Below are 18689 nucleotides of genomic sequence, written 5' to 3'. Positions count from 1 at the left end.
AAAAAAAAAAAAAAAAAAAAAAAAAAAAAAAAAAAAAAAAAAAAAGACTTGCTAGTGCCTAAAGAGATCAGTGGGGGGAGAAGGGACTGCTGGGAAAGGTTTACAAACACCTAAAGAGGAGAGTTCTTATTTTATTATGTCTTTGTGAACCCTTGTGCTAATTCCAAGTGAAAATACTTTATTTTGCTGCCTGTGATTATTTGCTACCCGTGATGATTTGCTGTAATGTGATTGTTTACCCTTTAGGGCATCCATTGGTGTGGGTGCTCTAGGAGCTCCCGGGAATATTGATATCACATCAACAGGTCTGTTTACATGTATGTGGCCATGCCTGCTTTTTTAAAGAAAAGGAAGTAATCTTTAATAAACCTATATTCATTGTTTTGACTTTTTCCCTCACTTTCATTTCTTCAGTCTGTGTCCTGGCAGATGTGCCAGAAACCAAGTTTAATAAAAATGTGTCCCTATGTGGAGAATATCATTAGAAAAGTTTAAGTTGTGTGTGGGTGTGTGGGTGTGTTTTACTTAAGGAAAATCTTCACCTGTCTTTGTTTCAGTCATTGAGTATTTGCTGTTTTGCTACTTCCTGAAGCTATCTCTGTGGATTACATAGAAATACCTTCAGAGTAGGGCCTTCACATGCTTGTTCTGGTTGAAACCTCAGTGCCCAACACAGTGTCTGACATGGTAGGGACACAAATACATGTTGAACTAATGAGGTATAATTTAGTGCTGATTACGAGGGTACTGGTTATCTGGCTTGATAGCATATTGTGTAATTCCACTTTACTGTTTCATTTCAAGACAACGCTTAAAAAGTTGCCATCTTGATACTCTTGGCTGTTACTTGTCACTAAGGGGGTCACTTAAAAGTTTTACTGACAGATTACTTTTCCTCCCTGCCAGATTCAATGCATTTCTTGTAGCCTGTTTGCTGTTGATCTAATGGGCGGGGGCCATGTTTAAAAGCAGCCTGTTCAGGGTAGTTGGTTAACCAGAGAAGCCTAAACACAATAAGCTGGTGTTTTAATATACGATGCTTATTGGTATATGTGTGTTAAAGCCCTGTATAAATATATTTTGAAACTCCTTGTAGTTATTTGGCAAAGAGGCTAAAAGCAGGGGGTTGGGGATGTGGCAAAGTTCCTATATATATAGAATGTGTAGAAGAATTTAGCTAATTCATTTATAGTCTTTTTCTTATAGGGAATTGGCACTTACTATTTAATAACAAGCTTTTGAAGTGGCTTTGAAGGTAAACTGTTTTGTACTGTATCTTGTAGTTAGGATTTATATAATGTGTTAGTGCTATGTAACTTCCTTTGGCACAGAGAAGGGTGTTCAGCCATGGGCAAATTTGTGTACTGTTTTCAGACTTTTTCACTATTAATGAAAACGTTATGTATAAAATGTCGTAGATATCCACACACAACCCTGATTCATCTGTTTTCCTTAAAAAAAAAAAAAAGTTCCTACCGAGGCATTTGTTTACTTATTTCTATTATTGGAAGAAAAATTACCCTCTAGGGAATAGTGTTGTTATTAATCCTTGCTGAATGTATTTGCCAGCTGCTATGTCTATGATACTGTTGTACTGGACAAGAATTGTTTCTCCTTGGCCTAAAATGCCTAAATTAACTGCTGATGAATTGCAGTATACAGCAAAGAAGCCTTTCACATTTTACAATTTCTTAAAAACATACACTTATAACCAGTTTTAGTTGGTACTCTGAGTTTGTTCAAATGGTAAAATTAATTTATGTCCAGAGAATAAATTCAATTATTTGTCCTGATCTAAAGGCAGTTTTCTGTTTTTATTGTCTTAGAAAAGTACTTTTTACATAGAAAATTATGTGCATTATGAGTTCCTAGAGAGCAGATAATTTTTTGGTTTTTGCATGAAACTAAATTGATAAGTCCTGGAAAAACTGGGTAAACTTGTTTAGAGAAGTCCTGTGTGTGCTCAGTCACACCAAAATCTTAGTGCCTAACAGTATGCCTGGCACATAGTAGGGGTCCAAGTATATGTTGAACTAATGACTCAATAAGTTTAGGGCAGATGGTTTGCATAGAATTTCATAATTTTCTTTAAGGGTAATATTTAAATGGTCATTTTTAAAGAAAATGTTTATTTATTTTGAAGGAGAGAGAGGCAGAGAGGGGGGAGAGAGAGAGAATCCCAATCAGGCTGCACACTGCCAGGACAGAGCCTGACACAGGGCTTGATCTCATGAACTGTGAGATCATGACCTGAGCCGAAACCAAGAGTCAGACTCTTAACAGACCCAGGCACCCCACATGGTCGTTTTGACACTTTTCCTGTCAGTTGTTACCTGTCTCCATGTGTATACTTTTTTTAAAATTTTAATTAAAAAAAATTTTTTTTATTGTTGAGAGAGTGTGTGCGCATGCGGGAGGGGGCAGATTGAGAGGGAGACACAGAATCTGAAGCAGGCTCCAGACTCTGAGCTGTCAGCACAGAGCCCGACTTGGGGCTCGAAATCACAAGCTGTGAGATCATGATCTGAGCCGAAGTCAGACACTTAATGGACTGAGCCACCCAGACACCCCTTAATTTTTTATTTTAGAGAGAGACAGAGGGAGTGGGGTAGAGGGGCAGAGGGGGAGAGGAAAAGAATCTTAATCCACACTCAGTGAGGAGCCTAACCCAGATCGATCCCAGGGACCCTGAGATCATGACCTGAGCCGAAATCAAGAGTCGACTGTTCAACTGACTGAGCCACCCAGGTGCCCTACCATGTATATACTTTTAAATTTTACAGGCAAATTTTTACCTTTCCCAGTTTTAACAGATTAGGAGCATGTTTGTCTTCACAGTTCCCAATTTAAGAGAAACAAGTCCCCTGTTCATGATAATGAATAGCATGGTAATACAAAAAATATTTCTCCTTGGTGATAAAGTGGTAGTGTCTGTAAAGAGGTAATATCACTAAAATTTTGGCACATATACGTATGTAGAGGTTGGAAATGATTTATGTGAGTAAAAAGTACAGGTGGCATTAAGATAGTTAAGGATTTTAGCAAAAATACTTTTATAAGGCATTTGGTGCCTTATGACAAAATTAGGAATCTAGAAAATGACAATATTCCAAATACTTGCAGCTTTTACACAATTTTTATCACCCTAAGGGTTCTAGAGGAATTTTAATACGATATACTTGCTATTAACACCAATGGTGTACAAGAAACTCGAACATTAAAAAAATATGTACACAAAATAAAAATCAGTCTCCATGGCATCGTAGGGTTTCCAAAGCCCTGTAGTACCAAGTTCCTCTGTTCTAGGTAGCCAGGCTTCTAGCCTGGCAGGACTCCAGATTTTCTCTTTTATTGTTTATTGATAATCCTGTTTGCAACTATTACTAACAATATTAAATGTAACTGGAAATTTTTGTATAATGGTATCTAGAGTCCTATATTTCAAACTCTTCTACCAAAATACATTTAACTTAAGAGCAAAGTAAATTCCTGGGGGAGGTGAGAGTGTGGTGGGCTGAGAAGAGAGAGCTGGTAAACCTGTGAGTATACATCCTGAAGAAGTTCCTAGTAAGAATGAAATTTTTTGATGGGCTCCTGCATGGCTCACTTGGTTGAGCATCTGACTTTTGTTCGGGTTGTGATCTCAGGGTTCTGTGAGTTTGAGCCCCGCATGGGGTTCTCTGTTGTCACTGTGAGCCTGCTTTGGATCCTCTTTCTCCCTCTCTCTGCCCCTCCCCCTGCTCACCCTCACACTCTCTCTCCAAAATAAACAAACATGAAAACAAAAAAAGATTCTTTGTCTCCCTCTGCCCCCTCCCCTGCTTAGGCTGTCTCTCTCTTAAAAAAAAAAAAAAAAAAAGTTTAAATAAAAAAAGAATGAAATTTCTTGAAAGTCCAGTTATCTTAAAAAATTCCCAAGCACTTTTCAATTATCTTTTTAATTAGTGTATGTTTAAAACAAAACAGTATTTTAAATTACTATGTAGTAAAATATATACATACTTCTACTGTGGTTCTTAAAACCCCTGGCATACTACTGCCTACTCTTACATAAGCATTTGAAAAGCACAATTCTAGCTTAACGTGTTCTTTAAAGTTTATTTATTTATTTGAAAGAGACAGAGACAGTGCAAGTTGGGGAGAGGCAGAGGGAGAGAGAGAGAATCCCAAGCAGGCTCCACACTGTCAGCACAGAGCCTCATGTGGTGCTTGAACCCATGAAGCCATGAGATCATGACCTGAGCCGAAACCAGGAGCTGCATGCTTAACTGACTGAGCCACCTAGGCGCCCCCCCTTTTTTTTTAACCAAAATTTTTACCATATATTGGTATGTATCTTTTCTTGTTATGTTTGAAATTAATATGGATACAAACAATAATTTTATCTCACTTATTCCACAAATACTGTGTACAAATACTGCTTACAACAAAAACATGTACTAACAAAATGGTAAGAATATAAATAAGATACTCAAATTGCAAGCCAGGGAGAACAGCAAGAAGAGTGGAGGTCTTGGGGAGGTGTGAAGTTGGGGGGAAATAGAACAACTGGGTGGGCCACATGAACCTACTCAGCTAAGTTGGGATTTTAACTGTAAGCTTCCTGGAAGCCAAAGGGAAAAGGGAGATATCACATCTTTCTTTGTATCTTTTAAATGGGAAAGTACATAGATCTCAAAGAGAAGAAAATATTCTAAATATGTTGTGGAAACAAAGTTTTTCTGAATACCTCTAAGGAAATTCCTTAAAATTTGTTTTTATGTTTTTTATTTTGTTTTTGAGAGAGAGAGAGAGAGAGAGAGAGAGAGCACGCGCGTGGGCGGGGGGAGGGGCAGAGAGAGGGAGACAGAATCTGAAGCAGGCTCCAGGCTCTGAGCCATCAGCGCAGAGCCTGACATGGAGCTTGAACTCACGGACTGCAAGATCATGACCTGCGTCAAAGTCAGACGCCCAACCGACTGAGCCACCCAGGCACCCCCCTCTAAAGAAATTTCTAATATGGAGCTCCGTATCAGAGCTATCAAGTGATGTAGTAGGTAATTTCTTTACAGTGTGGTATAGTCAGTGTAGTAGCTTGCATTAGGCTCTTTGTCAGGGTTTCCTTAATGAGGACATAACTGAGAATTAAACTCAGTGGTGGCATTTTCTTCAAATCAGCATGTTTTGATTTGAGTATGTTGTTTTTAGATGGTCACCTTGATTTGAGGATAAAAGCCTTAAAAAACTAGGATAAAAACTAGGTAGATGAACTGCATAATCTTTGAAAATATCCTTTATGAATAAAACTGATATCCAGACTTAAAAATATGTACAAAAGCAATGCATGTTTATGGTTGAAAATTAAAACATAGATGTTAAATATACATTTAAAGAAGGGTGATGGTATTTCTTTCTCTCTCTGGCACGCACTCTGTGTATGTGTGTATGTTTGTCTCTGTGTATACGTGTGTGTGTGTGTGTGTGTGTATTTTTCTACCCCTTAGTCGCAATCTTTGTCAATATTTTGGTATACTTCCTTTCAGTCTTTTTATGTGTATTTAAAAAATTGGATCATATGATATATGCCTTTTATGTTCTCTAAATGTAACATTAGCATTTCCCCGTAGTATTTGATCTTCATAAACTGTTTTAATGTCTGCATTGTGTGTGTCTCTAGGAAGCTTATAAATTCGTCTCTTGCCTTCCATGAGACTGTACTCATTTGTACACTTTCAAACGTATTTTGTTTGTTTTTGCTGGCTTCTCTTTTACTCACCTCTTAAGTATGAGCAGTCCAAATAAGGTTATCTGTCTACTTCTCTTTTATCATTTTTTCCCTTGATTGTATCACCCATCCCTCACATTTCTAGCTATCACCCAAAACAGTCTCAGGACCTCAACTCTAACTCAGACTTCATGCTGAGTTTCAGACCCCTTAAATCCAGTTGCCTGCTAAACATGTCCTGTGTATAGCCTGAGGCCATCTCAGATCCAGCTGTTCAAAAACAAGGTCCTTTCATCATATCTACAGTCAATAGTAACGTATTGTACACTTAGGTCTTAGAGGGTAGATCTCATGTTAAATGTTCTTACCACAGTAAAATAAGAATTTTTAAAGTCCTTCATCTTTTTCTCAGAAGTGGTTTTTCATCGCCTGTCGTGGCCTCATCATCTTTGTCTACTTAGTTGCTCACACTAGAAATCTTACGTCCTGTATTTTTCTTTTATCTCTTACTTATACCTAAGGTCTCTATTCGACTTCATACAAAAAATTCAAGTATTTATCTACCATGCATCAGACATTGAAGAAGGCTTGAGGATGGAGCAGTGAACAAAACCAAGCCTTGCTTTCATGGAGCTTACATTCTAATTGTGGGAGACACAAAGTAAACAGATCTCTATATATCAAGTGACAATAAGAGCAGTGAAGAAAATAGAGCAGGTTTAGGTGAAAATAATAGGGAGAGGAGTAGGAGGGGCTAATCTATTGTAAGGTGGTCTGGGCTGATCTCCGAGAAGGGGATACTTGCATAAAGACCTGAAGGAAGTTAGGAGGCAAGCCAGATACATATCTTGGGGAAAAGCCTTTCAGGAGAGGATGAGCAGGGAAACCCATGTTGCTAGGCTGGTGAGTGAGAGGCAGAATGGTAGGAGATGCTGTCAGAGTGTTAGATGTCAGGCCTCAACTCTGGATTTTATTCTGAGCAAAACAGGAAGCAGTTGTAGGTGTTCAAGCAGGGTATGGCAGGGCTAGACTGAAGGAAGAGGAAAGGCAGAAGCTCAGAAGCCAGTTAAGATACTTTCTAACAACCCAAGTAAGAGATTATGGTAGTTTAATTGAAAGTGGTAGTAGTAGAAGAGGTGATGAGAAGTGGTTGTATTCTGGACTTATTTAGGCAACAGAATTTACTGATGATTAGATGGGAATGTAAAAAATAGGAAATCAAGGGTGACTCCTAGGTTTTTGCCCAGATATTCATTTATACAGGAAAAATTGGCAGAGTTTAAATTGTTACTTCGTCTCACGGGACTATTAAAGTAGCCTTACTGTGTTTAATCTCTCTGACCTTCATCTGTTCTTGCTTCAGTTAGCTTCTTGAAGCACAGATCTGACGGTGTTACCCTGTCATGTCTCCTCTTTGCCTACCCATAGGAGGATAAAGTCAGTTCATATTGTATAGATGAACTTGCATATGTCTTTTATAAAGCTGCCCTAATCTTTTAAATGGCGGTCATTTTCTTTTTTTAATTACAAGATATATGTGGGAAAATTAAGAATTTTTTTAAGGGATTCTATCTCAGCAGGAAAAGGTAAGTCTTTTGGTTGGGGTTTGTGGGATATATACAGAAAGGCAGTTTTGCAATATATGCAATTACTGTCACAACTGTTTTTTAAGTAAGCTTTATACCCAGTATGGGGCTTGAATTGGTGACCCTGAGATCAAGAGTCACATGCTCTACAGGGTGAGCTGGCCAGCTGCCCCCCTATCACACCTGTTTCTAAACTCTAGCTAACATAGGTAGGATGTATGTGTGTATATAATTTCCTCACATTTCTGTACAGGGTCTGGTAGCATCCATTGATTGGTTCAGCCAGGAGATCTGGATTTGTATGTGTATTGTATACAGATACTGGGAACACAGTGATAAACGAGTGAACTGGGAACACAGTGATAAACGAGTCTCTCTTCTTGCAGTTAACAGTTTAGTGGGGAAGAAAGTGGCTCCACAATAGTTTTTCATCAGGAAGGGACACACATATTCTGCCAGGAATTCTGCATGTTTTGTTTTAAATTTGTTAAATAGCATTCTCATCCTAGAGTTAGGGCTTCTATATCTTTCTGTTTATATTTCCTGAACACCAAGGATCTGATGAAGTTATTTGCCCTTTGCCACACAGTTTATGGTCAAGCTGGGATTGAAACTCAGGCTCTCTGATCCCAGTACCTTCAACACTATGCTGTGTAATGTCTCATGCTCTTACCATGATGACAAATTAAAGAAACATAAATATGAATGGAAGTCAATTTAACTTTTTGGTTTAAGGGAGTTTTAAAATTAAGGCAAATCAGTCAAGAACTCCTTCTCCCAGTAATGCAGTAGCTGATGTTCTTTCTGTTGTTGTTTTTTTTTTTGTCAGAGATTACATGTATCTACTATTACTTTTTAAATGTTAAGTGTGTATGCATACACACTTTAAATATGCTAAATCACTTATGATGTGCTAAATTCACAAACCAGACTAGCATAAGATTAAGTGCTGTTGACCTGAGTCAGAGTTTTCACTAGAGCAACCAAAAGGTATTTAAGCAAACACATGACTTGTGCTGCTGGGCTCTGTGGGGTGCATTGAAATCCCATCTTACACAGGATTTAGGTTTGACAGGCATTGCAGGTTGAATTACATGAGGTTACAATTCGTCTTTGAAAAATCCCATGTCTTACTATCACTACCATCATTTACCGTCAACATGTTTTTCTTGGATTATTGAAATATAGAAGAAAATAAGGATGAATTTTTATCTGATTAGAGCTTTAGGAATCATAAAGAGAAACTTTCCTGACCTTCCCTTGACCACTTAAAATTAACCACTTTGTTCTGATACGTGCTATAATATGTATGAGCCTTGAAAACATTATGTTAAGTCTCCTATTAGGTCTTTCTGCCTCTGTTCTTGCTCCTGTATTGCTTGTTCTCCCCACAACAGCTAGAACTATCTTTTAAAAGTGTAAATCAGAACGCATCACCTCTCTGTTCAATGCCTTTCACGGGCTCTGCATCTCAGAGCTAGAAAGCTAGTGACCACCAAGACCTGTAAGGGCTTAAGCGATGCAGACCTCCCTCACTCTTTGACCTCCTCTCCTGCTGCCCTTTGCTGTGACCCCTGCTACACTTTTCTGGCTGTTCCTTCTTGCTGCTTCTGGTAAGCTCCCACCTCAGGACCTTTGCTCTTGCTGTTTTTTATGCCTTGAGGCTTCTTTACCCAAGTATCTTGTATCCTTAACCTCCTTTACAATGTCACCACATTGAGGCCTTGACAGACTGTCCTATTTAAAATATATCCTCCCTCCATCCCTCCTTCTCCACAGCATTTTACCCCATCTGACATAGACAGTATATTCTTTGTTTATTGCCTTTCCCTACTAGATGATATGGGATGTTCATGATGGCAGAGATTTTTTGGTTTGTATTGATCAATGCTATATATCCTGTGCACCTAAAACATTACCTGGCCTATAGTAAGTGGTCAATCAGTATTTGTTAATTGATCAGTATATTTAGTACATTGTTAGTTTTCATAATATCTATTCCAGCTTCATTGAGATACAGTTGACATTCAGCATTGTGTTAGTTTAAGGTTTACAGTGTGGTGGTTTGATATACATGTATATGAAATGCTTCCTATAGTAAGGTTAGTTAACACATCTTTTACCTCACATAATTACCTTTTAGTTGTTATGGTGCAAACATTTTAAGGTATAGAATTTTATCAACTTACAAATATACAATATAGTATTAACTATAGTCACTATGCTGTACATTAGATCCCCAAAAATTAATCCTCCTGTAACTGGAAGTTTGTACCTTTTGACCAACATCTCATTTCCCCCACCTCCTCACTCCCTAGCCCCTAGCAACCACCAGCCTCCTGTTTCTATGAGCTCAGCTTTTTTAGATTCCACATATGAGATCATACAGTATTTGCCTTTCTCTGCCTGAATTATTTCACTTAGCATAATGCCCTCAGGTTTCATCTGTGTTATCACAAATGGCAGGATTTCCCCAATATACTTTTACATTTCTGTTGTATATGTACAGATATAATAATTTAGGCTCCATGATTTTATGACTAGGAAACAGTTGACTGCTGGGATCACAACCGTCATTTTCTGGCCAATCAAAACCGTCGTTAGAGACCAATTTTGACTTGTTTTATTCTTTACTTAGTCAAGTGAATATAAAAGCAAATATTTTACGATAGTAAAGGAAATTGGGAAAAAATTTTAACTGTGTTTTCTTCATCCCAATACAGTTTATTTTATTTCTTAGGTTCCTTTACTACTTGTATTAGGAAGTAATCACATATATATTTTTTTCATGGGTTTTGCTACCTGTGTTTGTAAGAGCTATTTTTGCTACCTGTGTTTGTAAGAGCTCTAAAAACAACAATAAAAAAGTAATAAAAATCCATCTCTTAGTGATTCTGATTGGTGGTATCTTTACAGGAGAAGGATGTGATTTTTAGAAAATTTTCAGAAGGAACATGTTTTTTAGTCACAGTATAGATTTTCCTTAAGTCTGTCGTGAAATAAATTACAATTAACCAATACTCTGTAGGAAGAAGCACTTAAAATTTTTGGGTGTTAACTCCCAGCTTCCAGCTTTCTTTCAGTAACAGCAGTAACAATGTAGGAAAGCTTTTGCCATGCCTGTTACTCTTTGGTTGGTGTTTGAGATAAGATGTTGATTGTCCAGTAGTGTAATAAAAGTATTTCTTTAACACCACAAAGTAGGAGAGAAATAAGATGAAGTAGCCTTGTGACAGTGTTTTGAAATGTTGTTTATCTGAATAAAGTTACGTCTTAATTGAGCATGTGGTAAGAAGTAGTCTCATGTGTTGAGGTTACAATGAAATGTATATATGTTTTTTAGGAGATCATGAATCAGGCAGATAAAAATCAAGAAATCCCATCATACCTTAGTGATGAACCACCAGAAGGTAAGTATGCATCTGACACACTAAGCATGTGAATTAAACTGAATTAAAGTTCTGATTGTTTTTATTAAATTTATTCATTTTTTTTAAAGTTTATTTATTTTGAGAGTACAATTGGGGGAGGGGCGGGGGGAGAGAGAGAGAGAGAGAGAGAGAGAGAGAGAGAGAGAGAGAGAGAGAGAAAGAGAAAGAGAGAAAAAAAGAGAATCCCAAGAAGGCTCTGTGCTGTCAGCACAGAGCCCAACGCAGGGTTCGATCCCATGAACCACAAGATAATGACCTGAGCCGAAATCAAGAATCAGTCATTCAACCGACCTGAGTCACCCAGGTGCCCCTTTTTATCAAATTTAAAGTAACAATCTGTTTACCTTGTCAATAAATATGTTCCAAAAATAATTGAAGATAAATATTTTTAGCCTCTAAGAAGAAAGCACAGATATTGGTGAAATGGGGACACAATGCAACTATTTTATTATATAAGATCTATTCTTTTGTCACTCTTTTATTAAGACCATTTCACAAGTTAGAGTATCTTTTCGTTTGTAGAGAATGGGTATGGGGTGCAGAGGAAAAATGGACTGTGTTTTCATGTCATGCATACAAAAACTCAATTCAAGAGGCACTTGAGATTTGTTGTTAAGCTATTATTTATAATTGGTAGCTCTCTCTTCCTATATTAATACATGGGCTTAGGGTAATTTAAATCGTCTTTTAGTTTGAAAATTGTGACATCATGGATCATTTTCTTACACTTCAAAAGTCCTTGGAAACACTAACTGCATACCTGAATGTCTTTACTGTATACAGAAAATGCCTATGGTCATTTTCTGTTTGTGGTTTTGGTGTAGAATATATAAGCCAAATAGTACTCTCCTTGGATAGCTGCATTTGTACAGGACAGTCATAATAGGTACGATAGAGAATCAGAGTGAAGAATAAGAGATGAAATGGCTGGTAGACCAGACTGGAGTAGCAGACAGACTCAATATCACCAGGAGGAGGGTAGAGCTGGAAGTTGTGACTCTAGGTATTGTATTTTCTTCCCAGTTCTGTTGCCCACTGTCCACAGTTTTCTTCCTATATTTCTTATGTTGGTAGACAAAAATGAAATTGTTAGGAAAACACAATGAAAAGTTTATACATAGGCCTAAAAGAAGATGGAGGTAACTAGCTGATAAGTTTTAGTTTGGTGGAGGAATAGCCTGGAAAATTATTAGTTCAGCTATTTTCCTTGACTAGTCATATCTAAAAAAATTTTTTTAATGTTTTATTTATTTTTGAGAGAGACAGAGACAGAATGTGAGTGGGTTAGGGGCAGAGAGAGAGGGAGACACAGAATCCAAAGCAGGCTCCAGGCTCCGAGCTGTCAGCACAGAGCCCGATGCCGGGCTTGACCTCACAAGCTGTGAGATCATGACCTGAGCCGAAGTCACTCAACCAACGAGCCACCCAGGCGCCCCATCCTTGACTTATTTTTTAGGTCTAGAACCTAGAGTTCTGAAAATAAAAGAGCTTAATGAGAAAGTTAATAAGGACTTTGTAGGGATAAAGTCAGAAAAGAGATAAAGACTATTTAGGAGCATAATTGTCAAGGAAGAGAAAGTGCTTTAGCAGTGTCTCTATTATATGGCAACCTGCTAAACTAAGGTAGTCAGCAGATAATCTATATGGTGGTAATTAAGAGCGCACTGTAATTAGAGATCAACAGCATTAATATTTATTTGCCTTGACTAAGAAATATTGTCTTCATTAAAGGCGTGTGCATCAAATTTGGCATAGCAGGATACTAATGAGGGTATTCAGCATGAGGCACTTAACCTGTTTTATCCTCAGATCAAGATTTTCCCCTTTTCCTAGTGTTAGTGACTTTGATTACAAAAGAATTACCAATTATGTAACCCTTTTATCATAACTTTATATAATTAATGTATTCAGATGCTTTTCCATATCTTGTCTTTTATTTCAGCTATTTAAAGATTTTATTACCTATACTTATCACTCAAATAGCTTCAATTAAAAATTTGGTTTTTATAAATATAGCCATTGTTATATAGTTATGAGCTATTTTGACGAGTCAGCGAGATTTTCATACTTGTGACATGTCAAACCTCTAAACAATGGGAAGAAAACTTATATCAAGGTAAATTAGTGCTGTATTAGAAAAGCTTAATTTTCAGAGTATTTTCTCCATTAAATATTATCAGTTTCCCAATGTTATCTTCTGTCATAACCACGTTCTGCTAGGAATTCGTAGCTTTGGTGGTCTTGGATCTGTGTACCCAAAGAATTGAGTTTTCTTTGTGTGATTTGTACCTTCTCAGTGATTAAAGCCTGTTTAGTTAGCAAGTATTTTTCCATTAAGTTTAGAAAAATGTAAACACCACTGTTTATGTGTTGTTGCTGCCTGAATCATTCATTCGATTGCAAAGTAGAAAGGACTTGTGTCCATTTGAGGCTGGCACAAGCAAATTTTTATGAAATTTGATGCCTGAGTTTGAGGTTACATGCCAATTTGAATGACTCTATCAAAACAAACCAGAGAAAAAACTTATGGCTTAAAAAAATCTGAATTTTTCATATTGATATTACCTTTTCTGGGAGTATTTGAAGAGTTTTTACAGACTAGATGCTCAAATCACATACTCTGTCCTTTAAGAATTATTGAGGCAATGAAAGTATTAAACATAGCGGTAGTTTCTCAACACTACAAAAATCATTTTAGGTGGGTAACATGATTTTAAGTAGTAAATAAATTTCATAATTTTACATAGCATTACTCTTTAAATACGTTATTAAGAGCATATAGAGCAGACACCCACATATATTTAAATTACTGGTTCTTAAATTTTTTGGTTTCAGGATGCTTTTACACTTTTAAAAATCGAGGACCCTCAAAAGCTTGTGTCTTTGTTGATATTTGCCGTATAAATAATAAAACTGATAAATTAATTCATTAAAAAACTCCAGTAGGCCCATTACATATTTACATGATTAACATAGTTTTTGAAAAGCAGCTATTTTCCAAAACAGAAAAAAATTGTGAACAGGGTGACATTGTTTTTAAATTTTTGCAAATCTCTTTAATGTTGGGGTTAATAGAAGACAACTAGATTCTCATAGCTGCTTCAGTGTTTAGTCTCTGATGTTACTGCAGATCATTTAGATTCTGGAAAATTCTGTAGACTTGTGAAAAAACGTGAAAGAATAAAAGTGAAAAGATAAATGATATGCTAGTATTATGAAAATAATTTTTACCCTGCAGAAAATAATTTTTACCCTGAAATGGTCTTGTGGATACCCAGGGGGTCTCAGATCATACCTTGAGAACCATTGCTTTAAATGAAGAAGGTTTTTTCAGTAATGATTGAATTCTGTCAAGGAAATGAAGACTAAATATATTTATCTTATTTTTTCATGCTTTTAGGATAGAAAGATTTTTATTAACAGCAACAAAACTTTAAATCAAGGAAACGTTTAGATTTTGATTCTATTTTATGAAAGTTGTCTAGTCTCTAAAGCATTTTTTTTCAGAGATACTACGGCTTAGCACTGGACCAAGATGTTTTAAAAACACGTCCAACTATGGTCTTGAGGGAAGAGCTCTTCAGTGTCTTGATCAGATTTGTATTTATGTGTGGTTTACCTTATCAAAACAACCTCCTGATTGTTAGGAAGTCTTAGGATACTTATTGATTTGTACTGCTCTTATAAAGACTTCTATTTGACTATCTTCACGATATTTTCTCTCATCAGGTTCAATGAAAGATCACCCACAGCAGCAACCAGGCATGTTGTCCCGTGTGACTGGGGGTATCTTCAGTGTTACAAAGGGAGCCGTTGGTGCCACCATTGGTGGTGTGGCTTGGATTGGTGGGAAGAGTCTGGAGGTGACCAAAACAGCTGTTACAACTGTGCCTTCCATGGGAATAGGGCTGGTGAAAGGGGGCGTGTCTGCTGTGGCTGGAGGTGTTACAGCTGTTGGGTCTGCTGTTGTAAACAAAGTGCCCTTAACAGGAAAGAAGAAAGACAAATCTGACTAAACTATGGAGATACACTTGCTCTCCACAGCATTATGATGCCAGTGGCATTGAATTGCTAAATTATGGACTACAACCAAGTCACCTGTTTGGACGTTTATCTTCTAAACTGCTGTGTTGAAAGTATTGATGACTGGCTTTTGTCTAAAAAGAAGAGACCAATACTAGCACAGTGTATGAAGGTTTCTCATACTTAAATTCCAGCTTTTTATCTGGTAAAATGTTACACTTATTCAGTTGTAACTGAAGATATGGTATATTTGAATATTTACTATAAGTCTTTCAGTTTAACTAAAAAATGTGAAAGTTGAATTTAGTTGATGATCTTTATAGTTCCATATGTATAATGTGCCAGGTAACTCATTTGCCCCTTAAGAAGGGAACCTTGAACTACATAAACTGTACCTTTGATGTGCCTAATAGTTTCAGATGTCTTAGTTTTTTTTATAACCATAGTTGATTAGGCCAAGAGGCATTCTTTTCGTATTTAAGCTGGTAAAAGCAGGAATTAGAGAAATTCAGGAGAAGAGAAAAATGGTTTTATGATACTGAGTGTTAACCATCTTTTGTTAGATATGCATTACATTAATTTAATCATTGATGCCTTATAAAAGAAAACATCTTTTATAATACCCTAAATATGTGCAGTTCTTAGAACTATATATGGATTCTTTTAAAAGTTGTTTGTGAAATTAGTTTTCCCTCTTAAGAATCTCAGGAGTAGTGGGGTAAAGGCATTTCTTGGCTCTCAGCAGATAAGATAGTGCTTGGTAACTTTTTGTTAACTGTCAGTATAGTTAACAGCCAAACTGTATGCTTCATTCTGGTTTCATGCTCCATCTTTAATACACCTCACAGTGCCTAAGGAACATTTCTTTGCTGGTCATAAGCTATCTTGGAAGAGTTTCATATTAAGGAGGAACAAATAATTTTAAGTTCTTAATCACCTGACACATCCAAGATACAAAAAGAATTCTTCACACCAGTTTTGTCTGTAGGGTGGCTTAAAATGCTAGTGCCCCCTTCTAAAAACACAGTAGAAGCGGCCACAAATATGTGGGGGCTGACTTTTCAATTGAATGAAATGGGCTTCATTGATTAGTTTTGAATGTAAAATATATTTAAGTGCTTTCAATGGTTTATAGGATTTTAAAATGTTATCTTACAGTCCTTTGAAGAAGTCATAGATTTTGTACCATTTCCAAGTCAACTTCAGGCAGGGAATTGAAGTTTTTGATGATGGATGATAAGTGTGTCATGTCTTCTTAATATGTCTCATCATGTCTCACTCATTCTTAAAGAGTATCACTTAGCTGGAATTCATCTTTTTATTTCATATTCAGTTTCTAAAAAAATTTAAAAGTGCACATATACTTGGCATTCCTCTTAGCTAAGGGTTATAATACAAGCCTGAAAAAAATCTTAGTTTTGTTTATACTTCAGTCTGGAAATTTCCTCCATTTTGCTGACTTCTGTGTAATGTGTGAGGGAGGAAAGGAGGTGATGCTCTGGAGTAAATAAGTCAGAATACATCCTTGAGAACTTAGATCACTCCAACACCTACAGCTTAAATGTTTGTTTCTAAACCACTGAGAATTTTACCTTAGTAATGTGGACAACAAATGGCTAAGAACATAACTTTTAAAAGCTTTTATAAAGGCCGGTAGGTATCTTCCGCAAACCTACAAAGGTTCTTGAACCTACCATTATATACAAAACTGGAAAGTTGTTGAGTTCATCAGAAATTAAATGGTCTTTGTTTCATGCACCATGATTTAAGGTACATTTGTTGGTATATCTGGTCAAATGTGATAATCAGAAAAGAGATTTTTAAAAGAAACCCAAAGCTAATAGGTGAACACTAAACAGTGGTCTAAATAATGGTATTGGAGAACTTGTTTCCTGCTATTTGAAAGAAATTATTACTTCATTGCTAGTTTATATTTCTAATTTATCTTCTATAGTCATAGGCTCTGCTGTGCTTTTGTACCTGAATTTCTAAATATAGACTTTAGTTTACTGTGTGCTTGCATATTTATTTTCAACTTTGTCTTTAAAATTGCTTGAGGAAAAATGGTTGTAATTTCTGCTACAGAAGAGCCACCTGGTACATTTTCTCTCATCAAGTTTGTTTTAAACTCTGAAGTATAATTTGATTCAGGAGAGGCTTTTGCAAGGACAGCAGAGAACTGTACAAATGAGCAGCTAGTCATAGAGGTTCTTGTTGAAATGAACTTGCCATTTGATGGTATATGTACAGCTGTACACTTGAGTCTTTTCCAGTTTATTTTCACAGACTAGCAGTTTGACCTGCGAAGCAGTACTGGTTCACTTCAAGCAGCGAAGGTTGACATAGACACCTGGAGGCACCTGTTATTCAGTTTCTCTTTTGAGTGGGTATTTGGCACAATGAGGATAAATTTGTGTGACCCACTTGAATGCCTGATCTAATAATGTTGACATCATGAATCCTGTACTTAGTGAAATGTCAGATGAAGGTAACTGGTGATTGAATAAAATTTTGTTTGTATTGAAGGAATGGGAAAGAATACATAAATCTGTTAATAAAGCACCATGATCTGCAAAAGACAAAATGTTTCATAAAGATCTGAGGAAATAAAGGAATTTAAAGGAAAAACAGGGCAGTCTTAAAATTTTTAGTTACATGGCAGAAAGTACTGTAGCCTGTTTTTAATGTTTGATACTAATGCACAAACATGACAAAACGTCTCTGTGTGTTTTGATACTAATACAATGAAATACAAATATCTCTTAGACGACTGTGTTGAAGACTAAAAATTCAGATTTCTAGGTGTGACCCCAACTTTCGGAGTCTCTGCAGCGTGGGGCCTGGGACTGCAGTTGAACAGCCTCTACATGGGATCCCTGTGCTCTCTACAATTTGGGACCTGATCTAGAAGTAGGGAGCACTTCACTCTGTCCTAAGTAACTGTGGAACCAACTTAGACCCCTCCCTGGACAGAAGAGACTCAGAGTTGGGAACCAGTTAGAGGAAGGTAGAAAATTGATTACTGGGTATCTACTTACGGCCCGGTGCTGGCCATACATTCTCAGATTTAATCAGTATGGGAGAAGTATCTCTTATTTACAAATATGAAACAGGCTTTCAGTGTTGGTTGAAATTTCCCATTATCACTTTTGAATTCACGTAAGTCACAATTTCTCCAGCTTATGTCCAGAAACAGAAATGGGGCTACTCAGTAACTAGTCCTTCATTCTGCTGTTGGCATTCAGTGCTGACTATAGACACTTGATTTACCAGGCTAACGTGAGTTCCCTAGGAGTCTTAGATATCCTATTTATTTTGGCAGCTAATTACATTTTGTCACAGAAGTGAATTTAGTGTAATTATAAACCGTTCAAAGGAAAGAATTTTGTTATTAGAACCTTTTTTCACAGAAGAAATAAAACTTGACTCTAGTGTCTATGTAAGGATGTCTCTCCTTGCTATATGGTTGATTTTGAATATTTTAAATTTTATTCATAGGAAGAGCTGAATAAGAATGCAATTATGGAAAAAGGCAGAAAGGTCCAAGGGCTAAAACTAATCGAACAGGATTTGGTCTAAGGGAAAATAAAGTCTGTGTACTGGAGGTTTTGCTGTGAATATGGATTTCTAAAAAAATTAATCTTGTCAGGGGCACCTGCGTGCCTCAGTTGGTTGAGTGTTGACTCTGGACTTTGGCTTAGGTCATGATCCCGTGGTCATGGGATTGAGCCCAACGTCAGGCTCCTTGCTGAGCGTGGAGCCTGCTGAAGATTCTCTCTCTGCCCGTCTCCTGCTCTCTCAAAATTATTAAAAAAAATGAATCTTGTCAAGTCAGAGTAAGCTACAAATATATTTTTGTAACTGTAACTGCCTCTGGTTTTCCATGCCTGGACCCGAGCACCTAAATTTTGCTGATGTACTGACTAGGCTTTTTCAAAATTAATG

General features: G+C 36.8%; 1 protein-coding gene across 2 annotated transcripts in view; it reads left to right on the top strand.

The window, feature by feature from the left end:
* TMEM263 (transmembrane protein 263) overlaps positions 1–18689 on the top strand; it is a 31434-nt gene that overhangs the window by 1073 nt on the left and 11672 nt on the right. Inside the window, exons 2-3 of one of the 2 annotated variants that reach the window (XM_040490996.1) lie at positions 10634–10700; positions 14451–17273. In XM_040490996.1, coding sequence (XP_040346930.1) covers positions 10640–10700; positions 14451–14737 — 348 coding nt within the window. In that variant the 5' untranslated portion in view covers positions 10634–10639 and the 3' untranslated portion in view covers positions 14738–17273. Of the gene's footprint in view, positions 1–10633; positions 10701–14450; positions 17274–18689 lie in introns of those variants that run through there. The other variant, XM_040490995.1, reaches the window with a different exon arrangement.

Source organism: Herpailurus yagouaroundi, unplaced genomic scaffold, assembly GCF_014898765.1.
Source record: "Herpailurus yagouaroundi ecotype Mexico unplaced genomic scaffold, PumYag 182, whole genome shotgun sequence".
Lineage (NCBI taxonomy): Eukaryota > Metazoa > Chordata > Mammalia > Carnivora > Felidae > Herpailurus > Herpailurus yagouaroundi.
Note: the sequence above shows the minus strand (reverse complement) of the source record. Positions and strands in the feature narration are given on the sequence as shown.